The sequence below is a fragment of the Protopterus annectens genome, chromosome 4.part1, assembly GCF_019279795.1.
Source record: "Protopterus annectens isolate FY-2018-M chromosome 4.part1, PAN1.0, whole genome shotgun sequence".
Taxonomy (NCBI): domain Eukaryota; kingdom Metazoa; phylum Chordata; order Ceratodontiformes; family Protopteridae; genus Protopterus; species Protopterus annectens.
The window spans coordinates 804484109-804501599 of NC_056734.1; the positions used below are offsets into that span (position 1 = coordinate 804484109).

The following is a 17491-nucleotide window of genomic DNA, read 5'->3' on the forward strand; positions in this document are numbered from 1 at the left end:
GTGTCCAGGTATTTACATACGGGTCATGGCTTATTATCTGTATTAGTCTGTAAGCAGTAATTAGAGTTTGAAATCAGGTAACCCCAATCCCCCTTTATCTTTGGTAAGTACAAGTTTGTCATATTTAATTCTATTGGATTTGGGGTACCATAAGAATCTTGATATAGCTTTTTCTATATCAAGGAAGAATTTTTGGGAGATTATTTGAAGAAGTAGCATTTAGTTGAAAGAGTATTCTTGGTAAAAGGTTCATCTTAACAACACTAGCTTTTGAGAGTAATAACATATTAATATTTTTCCACCTATTGATATCACTTTCAGTACTGGTCAATGTATGCAATAGGTTATTCTTTATCATATCTTTAAAGTCAGGAGTAAATATTAATGTTAAGTTGTCTATCTCACCTTCGTTCTTGCTGGTTGAGTTCGGAGCCGATCCTCGGCTCCGACTCGGCCATCTTCTAAAGCTCGAGAGCTACATACTGGCTCGAGGCCTCCCCATATCCCATGATGCCTGGCGCTAGAAACCCAGATCTCTTTTGCCGCTTCTGCTGTGAGGTTGCTCTACTGGCTCAGGTCGTATAAAGCTTTTATATTGTCTTTTTTTCTGTCATAAAACTAGTTAGTTTTAGAGTAGAAATTCTCATTTAGATATATCCTTTGTATTGTAGTTGTTTTCGTATCTGAATCCTTGTCTTTTCCCTTCAGAAACTCATTTTTATTTAGAGAGTTCCCCTCCCCTTTTCTCTTTCCCTTTCCTCTTAAGGTTTTCCATTTAAGTTAGAGGATAACCTTACCTCTAAAAGGTTGCCATTTAACTTAGAGGATAACCTTTTTTTCTCTCTATCTCCTTTATATATATATATATATATATATATATATATATATATATATATATATTCTTTTATTACCACTGTTAGTTAGTTTAGCTATAGTTAATTATAGTTGTTGGTTGTTGTAGTGTAGTTTGGTTCTGGTAACTGTAGTGTATTTTTGTTGTGGTTAGTTACCTTAACCCTTTGGTGTGTGTGTTTTTCCTTGGTTTTTCTTCTTTCAGGATGTCCAAGGATCCTAAGCCGTCCGGATTCAAGAAGTGTGACTCATGCTGTCAGAAGATGTCTCTGACAGATGGTCACACTTCTTGTGTTTATTGTCTGGGCGCCGTGCACCTGCAGGTCTCTTGCTCGATTTGCCATGCATTCAGTCCAAGAGTCCTGCAGGAGCGCAAAAATAAGTTGATCCTTAGAGGTATACTTAAACCTCAAGATTCACCGGCTAAGGCTCAACCCGTGAAATCTTCCAGGGCACCTAAACCTTCGGCTCCCAGTTCGGAGCTGTCGTTGGGTGAACCTGTGCCTTCCATCTCGGCTCCGGCTGGAACAGATGCTCCTCCCTCCCAGTCAGCTCTGATACATTCTTCGGAGCCCTCTGAGATTCGGAAAAGGTCTAGATCTCCTTCTCTGGAGTCGATACGCTCTGCTCCGAGATCACCTCTGCTCCAATCAGAGTGTAGTCATTACTCATCCCACTCTTCTCGGTCCTCAAGACTTTCGGACCATGACTTGGAAAGAGTGGTCAGTAGACTGTTAAAATTGCAGGCCCTAGCTAAAATGTTGTCCAGGCCCCCCCTCATCAAGGGTCGGCTCCTTCCACGTCTGCAGATATTCCTCCTCCTCCGACTCACCCTTTGAGCTTGGAGCCGGAGTTCGTTGGGGTTCGAATCGTGGAACCGTTGGCTCCGATACCTTCTCCTTCGGTTCCGTCATCGGCTCCGATCACTTCCATGGTTCCATCTCTGGATGGATCTGGCACCGGGACTCCCTTGTTGGCTCCAAGGGGGTGAGTGGCATCGGACCCTTGTCCGACCCCACTCTCCCCCTCGGTGCTTCGGCTCAGGTGAGCTCAGCTCCCACATCAGCCTCAGAGCCGTCCCCCTTGGTGTGGAGAGGGATTCTGATTTCTTCCGAACCGGATCCCTCTCTGTGTTCTGGTAGGGATGCCTTTGAGGTGATGAGGAGGGTACTGGCCCCTGACTCAGTCCCACGATCAACCCCATCGGCTCCTCCCCCTATGGTGCCTGCGTCAGCCTCTGCCTCTCTTCCAGACCCCAAGCATGGGGATCCAGTGCCCCAGGACACCCCTTTAGGTGTATCTTCCTCTTCCGAGGCCTCCGCTGATCATTTAGAGGAGCCACCTCATAAGAGGAAATGCAAGAGGAAGCATGTTGACTCCCCTGAGTCTGTCACATCAGATACTGACTTAGAGGATTTGGAAGGATCCCCAAGATCCCCCTGTGAAGATGTCTCCTTCTCAGACATCCTTGAGATGCTTAGGCAGAGGGGGAACTGGACTGCCCTAAGCCCTTCCGAGGATGAGTCGGTATTCCTGGACGCGTTTGGATCCCGATCGTCCACCTCCTGAGTGTCTCCGCCTTTTGACCCACTGATGTCTGTGGTGGCACAGAAGGCGTGGTCAGCTCCAGACACAGTGGAACCAACCCCCAGAAGGCCAGCTAAATTCATTACTGCACCACAGGACAAGCAATTTTTGACCAAAGGTGTCCCCGTTGATGCCATGGTGGTAGCGGCAGCCACAAAGAAGGAGTTGGCTGAAACTTCTTCATTTGTCCATCCCCCTAATAAGGAGTCTAGGACAATGGACAGATATGGGAAGCGGATGTTTTCTTCAGCGACTTTTTCCATGAAGTATCTGAATTACTTGTGCCACTTTAACCATCTACAGAGGGATCTTCTTAAAGAGCTTGGAGATACCCTCCAAGATCCATCAGCTGAGGGGGGGGCCAGGCCAAGGTTGCCTCCCAGCTGGTGACTCTTAATTCAGTGGTGAACTCCTCCATGAGGCTCATTTCCTATGCAGCCGATGGTGCGAGTAGAGCCACAGGCACAGGCGTCGCTCTAAGGAGACACTTGGATGCGGCTTTGTAACTTTGCGGAAACTTTCAGAGCATCTTTCACCAACACCCCCTTTGATGGTTCCTCTCTCTTTGGATCACAGGTGAAGGACACCCTTACCAGGCGTGAGCAGGAAGGCAAGACTCTCTCTGCTGTAGGAGTCAGTTTTTCCACTCCTTCTAGACCATATCCCAAGGGTCAGAAGAGTGGAAAGATGTGATTCCAGAAATCCCAGGGAACCTTGCCGGACACACATGGTGAGTTTCCCTCCAGGGGCAGAGGATGGAACAATAACAGACGCTGCCCTCATGGCAGAGGGTGTCCGCAAAACCAACGCAGCAGAGAATCATTCTCTGACAAGCCCTTCCAGCATCCTTGAAGGGTTGCCCGGCTGCCCACCTCTGGAGGCAGTCGGGGGAAGATTATCGCTGTAACCAAGAGCCTGGCAAGACATAACACAAGACAAATGGGTACAGTCCGTTATATCCGGAGGCTACAGAATTCCCTTTGTTCGCGCTCCTTTCTTGTCGAACAAGTCCCTTCCAGATGTTCCACCCAATCTAAGGGATCAAGCAGTTCAGGAAGTTTCAAAACTGCTAAGAAAAAGGGCCATCCAGCAAGTCCCAGCAGACCAGCAAGGATCCAGAATTTACTCAAGGTTCTTTTTGGTACCAAAAAAACCAGGGGGCTGGAGACCCATTTTGGATCTCAGCAGACTAAACAGGTCTGTACAAAGAACGAAGTTTCAGATGGTCACACTACAGTCCATTTTACCCTTCCTGGGTCAGGACAATTGGATGTGCTCCATAGATCTTCAGGATGCGTACTACCACATCAAAATGGACAGGTGCTCCAGAAGATTCCTGCGCTTCCAGCTGGGAGCCAGCCATTATCAGTTCAGAGCTCTGCCCCCAGGGTGTTCACCAAAGGTATGGCAGTAGTTACCACTCACCTGTGACGGCAAGGATTCCAGGTGTTTCTGTATCTAGATGACTGGCTCCTCACTGCTACCACCAGGCATCACCTTCTGCAAGCCAGAGACTATACTATCCAGACGTGGTCCAGACTAGGTATCACTATAAATTTCGAAAAATCTGCTTTGTCGCCTTGTCAGTCTATCACCTTTATAGGCACAAACTTAAATACAAAAGACAGGTCAGCCAGCCTTCCACCAGACAGGGTGTTATTCATTCGGGGGCATGTCCAGGTCTTGTTAGAATGCAAGAGAATTCAAGCCAGGTTCGTCCTCCAAACCCTGGGTCTCAGGGTAGCAGCAATCATACTCGTCCCTCTGGCACGTTTTCACATGAGGATCCTCCAATGGCTTCTTTTCACCTAATGATCCTTCCAGCAGCTTCCCATGTCTCACATGATTATCATCACAGAAGCATGCAAAAAGCACCTTGCATGGTGGATGGTCTCCTCATCAGTGCCCCTGGGCAGACCATTTGTCCTTCCCCCTCCAGTTGCTACAGTGACCACGGATGCCTCCCTAATTGGGTGGGGGGGGCATTATCAGGGCAGAACAGTCCAGGGCACCTGGCAACTTCAAGAGTACCATCTGCACATAAACATCTTGGAGATGAGGGCCATGCTTTTACCGTTGCAAGCTCTTCAGGACTCTCTTCCTACCGGGACAATTGCAATTCAATCGGACAATATGTCAGTTGTGTGGTACATCAACAAGCAGGGCGGAACCAGGTCCTACCCCCTATGTCGAGAAGCACTCAGACTCTGGCAGTGGGCGATCTGTTCCCAATGGTTTCTGACTGCAATGCATATCCCTGGGAAATCCAACGTCATAGCAGACAGGCTGAGCAGAGCTATTCTCATGCCTCACCAGTGGTCTCTGAATCAAGTAGTAGCGGACCAAATCTTCTGCAAATGGGGGCAACCTTGCTGCGACCTCTTTGCCACCCCCTTCAACAGCAAGTGCAGCAACTTCTCTCTCCTTCCACATCCAGAGCATTCCCCCAGAGACACTTTAGTCCACAATTGGCCTCAGGGACTTCTGTATGCATTCCCCCCTTTTCCCCTAATTCCCAAGCTGATACAGAAAGCTACCATATTGGGTTGCAGAATGATCCTCATTGCCCCGTACTGGCCTCGACAAATATGGTTTCCGTTCCTGCATCATTATCTTATCGAGCAGCCTTGGACTCTGGACCCAGCTCCAGACCTCCTGATCCATCAATCGGGCGGGCTGCATCATTCCCTACAATCTCTCAAGCTCACAGCTTGGTTGCTCCACTTCCAACCCTAGCCAGGCTTCCTGATATCTCCCAATCGGTGTGTGAAATCATTTTATCATCGCACAAGTCTACCACTAGAAAAACTTACGCTAGTAAGTGGAAATGTTTTTCTTCCTGGGAAAAGGCTAAGAGTATAGACCCCTTTTCAGCCCCTGTTCACCACATCCTGGAATTTCTTGCGGAGCTCTTTCATACCAGGTCCGCTTCTGCTACAATTAGAGTGCAGTTAGCCGCAATTTCAAATTTTCACATTGGCCTTTCAGAAAGTAGTATAATGTCTCATAAGCTTTGCAAGGCCTTCCTCAAAGGAACCACTCTGCTCAGGCCCCCGGTTAGAGATCCTCCACCCCGTGGGATCTGAATTTGATTCTAGCCTCTCTAATTTTGCCCCCCTTCGAACCTGCAGCTTCCTGTTCTTTGAAGTTTTTATCTTGGAAAATACTTTTTCTGGTAGCAATTACTTCAGCGAGAAGAGTTTCTGAACTGCAGGCTCTTTGTATCTGTCCCCCGTACCTAGTGTTTCACAAAGACAGGGTTGCTCTTAGGACTAATCCTTCCTTCCTAAGGTCTCTTCTGAGAATAACTTGAATCAGTCCATTGACCTTCCTGTGTTTTTTCCCAACCATTCCAACAGGGGGGAATATAAGTTACATCAGTTAGATGTTCACAGGCAACTGCGCTTTTATTTGCATAGGACTAAGGACTTCAGAAAATCGGATCAGCTTTTCTTCTCTTATGCAGAGGGCAAACAAGGCCTCCTGTATCAAAAGTAACCTTATCTAGGTAGCTGACTTCTATCATCACCTTTATCTATCAGCTGAGGAATAAAGAATTGCCTGTTAAACCAAAAGGCCACTTCACCAGAGCATTAGCCAATTCTGTTACGTTCTAGGCTAGGTTGCCCATGGAATCTATTTGTGCAGCGGCCACATGGGAAAACCCTCATACTTTCATCTCACATTATAAGTTGGACGTGGTTTCCAGGAGCAGAGCTGATTTTGGTTCCACTGTTCTGAAGAGTCTGTTTCACTGAGCCACCCAGGATATTAGGTGCTAGGGACACTGTCCCAGCCAACAAGAATAAAGACGAGATAGGCAACTTAACATAAAGAAGTTATGTACTTACCATAACGTTCCATGTTAGTTGTCTCCTCTCGCCTTCTTTCTTGTGTCCCACCCTCCATCCCCCTATTCTACTAGACCGAGAAGAGTTTCTCTATGGATTTACACTGGCTGAGCCTTCTCTGGCTATCCCACTCTACCTGGTAGTCTCTATAGTTGGGTTTATGTATGATAGGATAGGATTCCTTCATTATTTTGTCTGCTGTTAGTCTTACCAAATGAGATCTGGGTTTCTAGCGCCAGGCATCATGGGATATGGGAGGCCTCGAGCCAGTATGTAGCTCTCGAGCTTTAGAAGATGGCCGAGTCGGAGCCGAGGATTGGCTCCGAACCCAACCAGCAAGAAAGAAGGCGAGAGGAAACAACTAACATGGAACGTTATGGTAGGTACATAACTTATTTTTCCTAGGTATTTTATCTGGTAACTTATCTTGATCTCACTCATGGGAAAGTAAAATTCCTTATGACCTATAAGATTCATGAAAAATATGTGGGATTTGTTTAGATTTAAATTATAGTTAGAGATTTCAGAAAACTCATCTATAGCTTTAAGTATTTTTGGGAGGATCTGCCTATTTTCTTGAGAAGTTTCAAGTTAACATAAAGGAAAAAATTATGGTCATTGTTTAGGAAACTGTGATAGTTATTTGTTTGAATGCCATTTGGTGTGGAGGTGGGGGTGTCCCATATGATCCTTTCATAGGTTGTGGTGGGGTTAGTTTTAGTTGTTGGGAAAACTGAGCGCCCACTGTAAAAAAAAGACTATATGAACACCTCTTGGACATAAGTAAAGAAAATACAAAGAATGCACTATACAAGCACTCTAAGTCCTGTTTGACTTTGAGCAAGTTAAAATTTAAGTTTGGGGTAACTGACACAGTTTTCATTAATAAAAGAGGAGGAAAGTGGGAGAGCCTATTGGAATATAGAGAGCTGGTCTTTTAGCTTAGGTTGAATGCCACTGTGAATCCAGGACTCAATGAACATGTTTCTGTAAATAGTGTACTTAAATTGAGGACAGCAAAATTATGAACTGTAATATATTTATGGAATGCAATTTTAAATAGAGAACAAAATAGAGAACAAACAGAAATTTTAGGCAAATGTAATATATAATCTGATATTGTACATTTTTCATTTTATCCTCACATATGGGTTTGGATCCAGACCATTGGCCGTTACTAAGCTCATGGCAACCAAAAAGCTCTTGGACACCTCCTCTTACCCACAATGCACGTCTCCCTGTTACCTCAGATCTCATTTGCTGCTTCGTGAAAGACATGGTCTACCGTTAGTTCTTGGATTTTTCAGGTGATATCACTAGAGTTTTCAAATTTTTCTTAGCTCCTTTTCTGCTTATAGTAGGCATTTATTTTCTATCCCTTTTTTGTCTTTTTAACATCTTTTTTCCACAGTAATGATTTGTTTTTTATTAGGTTACTTTTCCTTCCCTTTCCCTCCATTATACCCTAGCTGTATCTATGCTACTATCATTAGTAGCCTGTCTCCTTTCTCATACCCTAACTCTTAAAACAAATCTTCCTCTAGCCTTTCCTATCCTTATTTTTTTCCCCTCATACTTGTGTGTGTGTGTGCGTGTGTGTGTGTGTGTGTGGGGGGGGGCAAGTACTTTGGTGCTCACAGCCTTTCTGTGCTGTTGCCATGGCTGACAATCAAGATAAGCCCATGGGTTTCAACAAATGTACTGAGTGCAGTCACAAAATACCTTATAGTGACTCACATTCTCTGTGTGTTTACTGCCCGGGCCCACTTCATCTCCAGGAAGACTGTGCAATATGTCATTGCTTCAACCACTTAGCCCTGGTTGAATGGAAGAATAAACTTATTGTTAGGGGATTATTGCCTTCTTTTTGTGATGAGGCCATTTCTGGTGGTCCCTCAAAATCTTCAGTAAAGCCTAGGTTGGCTCAATCAAGCCAGGCCTCTTCTGCCTCTAAGTCTGGTGATAGAGAGAAGAGACCTTCCTCAATTCCATCTGACTTCTCAAAGCTGAGACCAAATCTTCTAAACCCTCCATAGCTTGTTTGGGACCTTCAGCTCTGAGTGATTCATTCTCCGATCTGGCTCCTTAGGCACCAAGCCTCTGTGATCCAGCTAGGTCAGAGATGCTGCACTAAGATCTGATATCCAGCTCTTTAAGACCTGTAATGTCACTACCAAGGACTCAGTACTCCCCTTTGGTGGACCCAGTGCTGTCAAGAGTTCCATCCCCCTTCCTAACCAGATCATTATCTCCTTTTTTCCTATTTCTTTCTATTTTTTCCTATTTTTTTCTATTTTTCTATTGCTATCAGTCCATCAATCCTTCTCCTGAGGAGTTGGTGTACCTGGTGGCCTGCGGTTCCTGACCATCTAACTCCTGGGTCACTGTGCCTGCTGATGAGCTCATAGATTTGATCTCTTGGTGAGCATGAGAGAGCACAGACTCCATTGAGCCAACTTCCTGGACATCAAGCATTGCAGTAGATGCCATGGTGGGGCCAGCAGCTACTAAAAAGGAACTATCGGAAGAAAGTTCCACTATCCATCCTCCACTTAAGGATTCCAGGATGATGGATCGATACGGGAAGTGAGTCTTTTCTTCAGTGACCTTGCCTTAGGGTCACTGAATTACCTTTCCCACTTTACTAGGTTACAAAGAGATCTGATCAAGGAGCTTTCAGATACCCTTGAAGGAGCCATAGCTGATGGAGTTCAGAAGAAAGTAGCTTCCTAGCTGGCAACCTTACATTCTATAGCTAACTCTTCCATGAGGCTGATCACTCATATAGTTAAAGGAATGAGTAAAGAGGTGGGTTCCAGCATATCAATGAAAAGGCATGCCTGGATGCACCTTTGTGGAGCCTTTTAAGTGTTCTATCATCGATGCTCCATTTGATGGAACATCTCTTTTCAACCCCAAGGTTAAAGAAACACTATCCAGGTGTGAGAAGGAGGATAAGACCCTTTCTGCTGTGGGCATATGTTTTTCTGCCCCCCAGAGACCATGCCCTAAGGTTCAGAGAGGGGGTGGCAAAATGTGGTTCAAAAAGTCACAGGGGTCCTACCAAGACATGTGGAGAGAGTTCCCCCAGAGGCAGGGGGGATACAATTCTGGAAGACACCTCCTGTGTGGCAGAGGAGACCCACAGAACCAAGGCACTAGAGAACCATTAGTTGGGAGAACTTTCCAGCTCTCCTGAATGGAGGCCTGATTGCCTGTCTCTGTAGGCAATAGGGGGTCAACTATCCATGAACTGAAGAGCCTAGCTATAAATAACAAATGATTTATGGGTGCAGAGGATAATCTCCAGAGTATTCCTAATTCCATTTTCTCAAGACCTTCCTCCCAACAGAAGAATCCCAGATGTTCCACCCAGTCAAAGGGATCAGACAGTTATTCGAATTCAGAAGCTGCTGGACAAAAGAGTCATCCAAGAGGTTCCACCAGATCAAAGAGGATTCAGAACTTACTTACTTAAGGTTCTTTTTAATTCCAAAGAAAATTAGGGATTGGAGACCAGTTCTGGATATCAGCAGATTTAACCAAACAGTTACAATGTCACAAGTTCCAAATGGTCACAGTACAGTCAATACTTTCTTTCTTGGAACAGGACAACTGGATGTGCTCCATAGACCTTTAGGATGCGTACTACCACATAAAAATAGACAGGCAGTCCAGAAGGTATTTGCACTTCCAGCTGGGAGCCAGTCATTTCCAATTCAGAGCACTGCTCTTTGGTCTTACCACAGCCTCCAGGATGTTCACCAAGTGCATGGCAGTGGTAGTGGCTAACTTGACATGACAAGGATTCTGGGTGTTTACTTACTTGGACAACTGGCTCATTTCCGCCCCCCACCAGGCATCTACTTATTCAGGAAAGGGATTCAGTTATTCAAATTTGTACAGTTCTAGGCATAGCAATGAATTACAAAAAATCTCAGTTTGAACGTGTTCAAACACTGGAATTCATAGGAGCAATTTTGAATGCAAATAGGATGACTGCGGGACTACCACAATCCAGAGTACTAACGATCAGATGCCAGACACAAACACTACTTCAGAACAGAAGGATAGCCGCCTGTCATGTCCTATGAGCTTTAGGCTCAATGACAGCTGCTATATTCTTGGTACAGCTAGCGAGATTCCACATGCGAATACTACAGTGGCTTCTGGCAGTACAATGGTCAATTATCCATCAACCAATGTCTTATCAGATAAATGTCACGGACACCTCTATCATGGTTTATTTATTCAGATCAGATAATGTAAGGTTGATCCTTTCTTCCCCCTCAACCTCAGGCCACAGTGACCATGGATGCTATCCCCGATAGGGTGGGGGAGCATTATTTAGGAATGACCATTCAAGGCACCTGATCTTCCAACAAGGCCAATTTACAAATAAACATCTTAGAGATTAGGGTAGTGCTCCTAGTATTGCAGGCCTTTCAGGTTGCTCTTTCTCTGGAGACAGTGGAGATTCAGTCAGACAAACATGGCTGTGGTCTGGTACATAAAAAGCAAGGGGAGTACCAGATCATACCCCCTGTGTCAAGAAGCCCTCAGAGTGTGGCAATAGGCAAACTCATCCAAACGCTTTCTTATAGCAACACACATTCCGGGAAAATACAACGTGATTGCGGACAAGTTGAGCAGGTCCATTCTCATGCCTCATGAGTGGTCCTTCAACCAGGAAGTAGTGGAAGAAATTTTCCACAAATGAGGCCAACCCTGCTGCAACCTCTTTTCATCCTCCCTGAACAACAAATGCAGCAGCTACTTTGCCCTGATCTCCCCAACCAGGTCATCCCAGAGGGATGCTGTGACTCATGATTGGCTTCCTAGTCTCCTGTGTCTTTTCCCCAACCCCTTTGACTCCCAAATTTCTCCAAAAAGTAAACAGGTTGAAGAGAACAATAATCCTTATTGCACCCTTTTGGCCTTGACAACTCTGGTTCCTCTTTCTTTGGCCTCACCTTTGGGAAGAACCATGGGTTGTGGAACCTACTCCAGACCTCCTGTCACACCCAACAGGAATGATTCATCCCACTGTTCCCAACCTCAAGCTGATGGCTTGGTTCCTCCAATTCCATTTATAGCCAGACAACCTATGCTCCTCCTCCCCAGTGCATCATATTTTGATATCATCCCATAAACTATCTACTCAAAAACTGTATAGGAGCAAATGGAGGAGATTTGTAATCTGGTCTCAACAATGTGATTTAGACCCTTACACTGACCCTATTCACTCCATTTTAGAATTTTTATCTCATCTTTTTGAAAATGGGGCAGCAGCCTCTACTATCAAAGTACAGTTGGCAACTATCTCTGTTTTTCACACTGGTGATGATAATTTGTTTCTAATCTCAAACAAGCTTTGCAAAGCCTTCTTGAAGGGGATTTTGTTACTAATGCCACAGCTCAAAGATCCTTCTCCATCTTGGGACCTACCATAAGCACCAGGTTGGATACCCTATCTTAATCAGAAAACGGACCTGTGATGTCAGAGAAAGTTGAGGAAAGCCAGGTCCCTTAAACTGATTACAGCAAGGATGGTTGTCTTTTTAGATAAGTTAATGCTGGTTTCTAGATTGTCTTACGCCTCATGGTTAGGGTATTAGGGGACTTGCTCGGTTCTCTTTGGTGGAGCTTCAATGTGAAATAGTTATCAGAGTGTTCTTGGGGTTGATGGGTAAACCAAGTCCAAAGTACTCAGTCTGAGTGATATGAAAAATAGAGTTGAAGAATTCTGGATAATGTCATATTGAGTCGTGTGCCCTGTGGATCTTGTTCTGAGCCTAGGGCTTTTTCATCCCAGAATGTGGAGGCTTTAAAGGAGGAGTTTGATGGAGAATGATGAGAAAGAATTTAGAAGCAAAATAAGCTTTAAGCAGGAATAAGAGAGACTTATAATAACATCTATTTATGTTTAACCTGACATCGCTTACATGTTTTTATTTTATACATTAAAATGTAATACTATCATGTAATATGAACTTTTGGCATCAGGACCGATCCTACCTAAACCACATTCCCCATCACCTCAGCAAGATGTGCCGAACCTGGCTGTCCTATGGGAAAGGGAAAGTGAGAACACTCAGATCCAAAACAATTAAATACCCTTTGTCTAACAGTTATTAATCAGTAAGTTTGGAGCAATGCTTATCTGACTGAAATAAAGAGCACCCTCGTACTACAATCGCGACTCTGAGATTTCCTTCTTTAACATGATGCTGTGACTGAGAGTCTACTGACCCATTTTAAACTCTCAAACAGGTAAAGAAGCTAACATCCAGCAGACCACCAACACCACTAACCAACGACACTGAAGGTTAAGTTACATCAAAGGCATAGGCCAAAAGGCTGGAAATGCTCAGGTAAAAAAATTGTTTTTAAAAATGAGGGATTAAGGATACTCCATACCTTGGCTGTTCACAGACAACTGTGGTACTTATCTTGACAGAACTAAATCTTTCAGATCTTCTGATCAGTTGTTCACTTCTTGTGAAGGTAAGAAGGGACTACCTATATCAAAGTCAACTATTTCCAAATGACTGTCTAACAGCACAATAAAACTATTCCAATCAGGGCCAGGACTCACTCTACTAGGACATTGGCTCCATCTGTGACTTTTTGGAAAGAACTGGATTCTAGAAGCATTCTAGAAACAGCAACTTGGTCCCATGTACATACTTTTGCAAAGCACTATAAGCTTGATTCCTTTAGGCTTTGCTAGGACCATTCACCAGGGGCTCCTGAACTCTTCTACTTCTACTGCCCAAAATTTGTAAGCTATGGTAATTTACCCACATAACTTAGGCTATTGCAGCAGTGATCAATTTTAAGAACATAGTACAGTTGTGTAGGCAAAGTTACCATAACAGTAAATGATCACTGCTGCTGTAGCCACTCCCTCCTTCAATCCCCCTTCTTTTTTGTGTGTTTTTTTTTTTTTTTTTTTTGCCAGGATATGGATTTTTATTTTTTGTTGTTTCTAGTATTGTCCTTTCAGGGATTAGCCTCACTCTGCCTGTTGGCATGAAAGCTCTGATGGGCTTTTAGTCAGCCTACCTTAACTTGACTAATGGTTTGTGCATGTGGAGGTCTCCCTGAAGCTTTGGAAACTGGCCAGCTGTTATATTCTTCCAGGATATAACTCATATAGCTTAGTTTACTGCAACCATGATTATTCAAACATCTATTATGTTCAGTTTACTTACACAACTGTATTTTATTGCTTAGCATTAGCCTCTTTTATACATGCAGTATCCTGAAGAACTGCCTGGACCACCGACACTGAAGTGCTAATCACATAATGTATATTGTCCATAATATTTCTCTGAGTTGAATTACCCTGGACCATCTTGCCTGCAAATCTGCCATTCCTTCCAGGCAGCACAGATCTGCCACCTCAATGTAGAGCCTTCTAATGAGATATGTTTACCAGGGGACAACACCAACAGGTTTAACCTCCATTCAGTAACTAAACATAAAATTTCCAGCCACTGTTACAACTTGTTGCTTGTTTTTTTATTACTATTAAAACCACCAGGCTGCCCATGAAATTGAAGAGGCATGTTGACTTGGTAAGTTACCTTGCAAGCTGCTTCTTTGCTGATTTATTGTAACTGCCCAGTATATGGATAGTACAGTCATGTGTGTTTCCATTTCCTCAAATGTACAAGAACACTTCCAGAAATATTGATTTCACAATGCCTTTATGTTCTCTAAAGCAAACATTCAGTGTCAGTCATCACTGGCAAATTTCACCTTTTCACTCTTCTTCTGACTTTCAGAGTACTTTTCTTCAGGTAATTCATATGCACTTATACCTTAATGCTTGTATCAGCCTTCTGTTTGGATTACCATTTTCGAAATTAACTACATTGACTACAAGTTCTTTGCCAAGGTAACATTAATACAAAGGGGTAAATGCATTACAAGTGCTGTTTGCCAGTAGCTGATTGCTGTAATGATTTTTAATGTGTTTTATATTATGGTTGGAGGAATGCTTTCTGTAATAGCAGCCAACTTTATTAGTGTTAACAGACTTTACCTCACTAGGCTAGTACTGTCCAGAGTACATTAATTAAGGCTACTTAAAAATATTTCTTTTTATAAGAGAAATAGCTCAGTTTGGTCTTATCATGATACTAGGAGAAACAAGGCATTGGCACCCTTTTTCTGCATGGGAATATATGTGTGCCTATTATGCACAAGTGAAACTTTTAAGACAGAGAAAAAAGTAGTTTTACCTAGTTTTGTTCTGTTTTTGACTTTTTATGACTTTGTGTTTTCCTTAAAAATTAAATTAAAAAAATGACTAGTTATTTAATATATATCCAAGTGTGCAGCATTTTCCAACTGGGAAATACTCCAAAACAAATGAAATATACTGCTTTTAGTTCAGGAGAATACCAGAAGTGGATATCAGTACCTGCAACAACTTTAGGATGAAAATGTCTTTTCAGTGACTTCCAAAAAAACAAAGCACCTGTTGTTGGAGTGCTGAGGTATGCATACCAACAAAATGTGCTTCAGAGATAGGCTTTTGGTGGATTGAAAAGTGCTATTGTAGGAAAAGCATATGAATAAAATGTTTTGTTTATGGTTTTAAAACACATTGCTACTGCAAATGGTCAAAACAATGGGTGGTATAACAGCATGGTTTTGGGCAAAAGGGCTATTTGAAAGGCATGGGATATTATGCTGAGGCAAAGGCTTGAATGAAAGGCTTGTTTTGTCAGCTAAGATTCAAGATCATTACCAGCATTTCATAACATATCATGACACCGAAGTACAAAATTCACAGTTATATAATTCAAACTTAGCTGTGGTTGGTGACCTTTTTTTTCTAAATATTGTTGATTTCTTTTCAGGCTCCAAGAAGATTTTGGTTGTACAGTACCTCATTTGTTAAAACTAAATCTTGGAAATTTTACTTGCAGACAGGTATGTTTCTGATGTTACACGTATATTTGCAAAGTCAAAAGTCAATTTTTACACTAGCAAATTGAAAAAAAAAGAATATGTTTATGAGAGCATGCTGTACTTCTGTCGAGTAAAGTGTAACTTTTCACACTGTGTTTGAAAATGAATCTGGTATAGTACAGTCTACCTGATTAGGTTCATAGGTAGGTACTAGGCTATCGGCCCTGGGGCCTATATAAACCTAGCCAAAAAGGTTTCCTGGCATTCGTCACCCAAGAAAATTACTTTCCTGTACCCCTGTCAAGCAGTGCCACAGAAGTGATCCCCAGGGTGAATTTTCTATTTCCCATCCAGTCGTCAGGATTTTTCTTAAAGAGGGCTAATGAGGAGCTTTGCTTGACATGAATGGGTAGTTTGTTCCAGAGTATGGGAAATCTGTGGGACAGGAATCTATCCCTCCAGCATGTTCTGTTTATTGTGTTGACAAGGTTTAGGTCCCTGGTGAATGTGGTTCGGAGAGATTGTGATTTCTTTAAGTGTAGCATGTCTAACAGCTCTGGGTTTGACATAGCTTTGTATGTTAGGCAGTGATCACCTCTGAGTAGGCGATATGCGACGGAGTACAGCTGGAGGTTTTTGAGACGATCTGCGTGTGGCATCCATTTGAGGCCAGTAATTCTTTTTGTGAGGTATTTCTGTGGCCTTTCCAATTGCTGTAGGTGTCTTGTGAGATACATGCCAAACGGGGCATTGTAGTCTATAATGGGTCTGATGAGGGCTGACTAGAGAGGAGCAATGACCTCCTTATTTCTAGAAGAGAACCCTTTTGTGATGAGGTGAGCCATGTAAAAGGATTTCCTGACTACTGTGGCTATTAAAGGAGAGACTACTGTCCACCTGTTTTCTAAGGTCTCTTATCACACTTTCAGTGTTTAGTGAGCTACCGCCTATGTGGTAGTTCATGGGTACTGAGTATTAACCCACAGCAAGCAATGACATTTCACAGAAGAAAAACAGATGTCCTAGACTGTGCATGGGTAAGTACTGAGCTCAGGAATATAAGCTCAGGAATATGTTTTACTTTTATTGCTTTTCACACTTTAATTTCCTTAATTTTATTCCACAGTAATTAACACTGCAATGTATTCTATTATTTCAAATGTGTGTGTGTTGAGAAGTTAGTGGGGAAAATTCAAAAAAGTTACCATAAAGGGGTAAAATGTTTACCCCTTGTGTTAACCACTTCTGATCCAGAGACAGCCTTACCACTGCTCTGTAACATGAAGAGGCGCAGCACTGTGGTGGGCTATGATCTCTGTGACCTACCGCAAATATTAATGAGTTATTCCAGGGGAGCAGCCTCTGCTAATTAGTCAAGTGGTCTTTCCTGGCATTTATGCAGCTGAGCAATTCAGACAATCACTGGGCTGCATAAGTTAACTTGGCCAGCTGTATTATGGGGCATGGTCAAAAGTTCATGTTCACCCATGACTTTCAGTAGGAGAGATCACATTAGATATCAGAGATTTAAAAAAATAAGCCACAACATTCTTCAGACCTTCTACTTCTGTACACAACTCAGCTCCTTAGTAAAGTGTTGTCCTGTGAAGAATGAAATTCTAATGTTTGCCATTACTGACTGACTGACTGACTGTAAGGATCTGTGATTTACAAATGCAAGGTGTGTGTGTGTGTGTGTGTGTGTGTGTGTGTGTGTGTGTGTGTGTGTGTGTGTGTGTGTGTGTGTGTGTGTGTGTGTGTGTGTGTGTGTGTGTATGTGTGTGTGTGTGTGTGTCTGTTTTGGAGTACGTACCAGCCAGTGATGAGAGTAATATAATACAATATGTAATATATCACTGTAATATATTACAATTTTTAGTAACTAGTAATAGAACTAGTTACTTTTTTAAAATAGTAACAAAGTAATAGTAATATATTACTTTTTTACTAACTAGTAACATATGTGCGTTACTTTTGAGTTACTTTTGCTTAAACCAGTGGTCCTCAATGTGGGTGATATTGCCCCCTAAAGAGTGATGGAAAATTTCTGAAGGCTCTGGATAGTATGGATAGAAATCAGATGTTAGGAGGTAATAGAGTTTTTGAAGGGGCAATTTGGATAAAAAATTACAACATAATGTTGGCCCAACTCATAGCATGTAGCATTCATAATACATTTTTAGAATTAATCTGGAGCAAAATTTACTTCATGTTTTAGCATTGCAAGGAGGTGAAAGCTAATGACAACCAGACTCCAGTCCTGCCCTGGTACT

At 43.0% G+C, this 17491-nt stretch overlaps 1 protein-coding gene across 3 annotated transcripts in view; it reads left to right on the forward strand.

The window, feature by feature from the left end:
• Positions 1 to 17491, forward strand: part of MINDY4B (MINDY family member 4B) — a 1400689-nt gene that overhangs the window by 946810 nt on the left and 436388 nt on the right. For all 3 annotated transcript variants that reach the window (XM_044070561.1, XM_044070562.1, XM_044070563.1), the window contains one exon: positions 15167 to 15239. In XM_044070561.1, coding sequence (XP_043926496.1) covers positions 15167 to 15239 — 73 coding nt within the window. The remainder of the gene's footprint in view (positions 1 to 15166; positions 15240 to 17491) is intronic.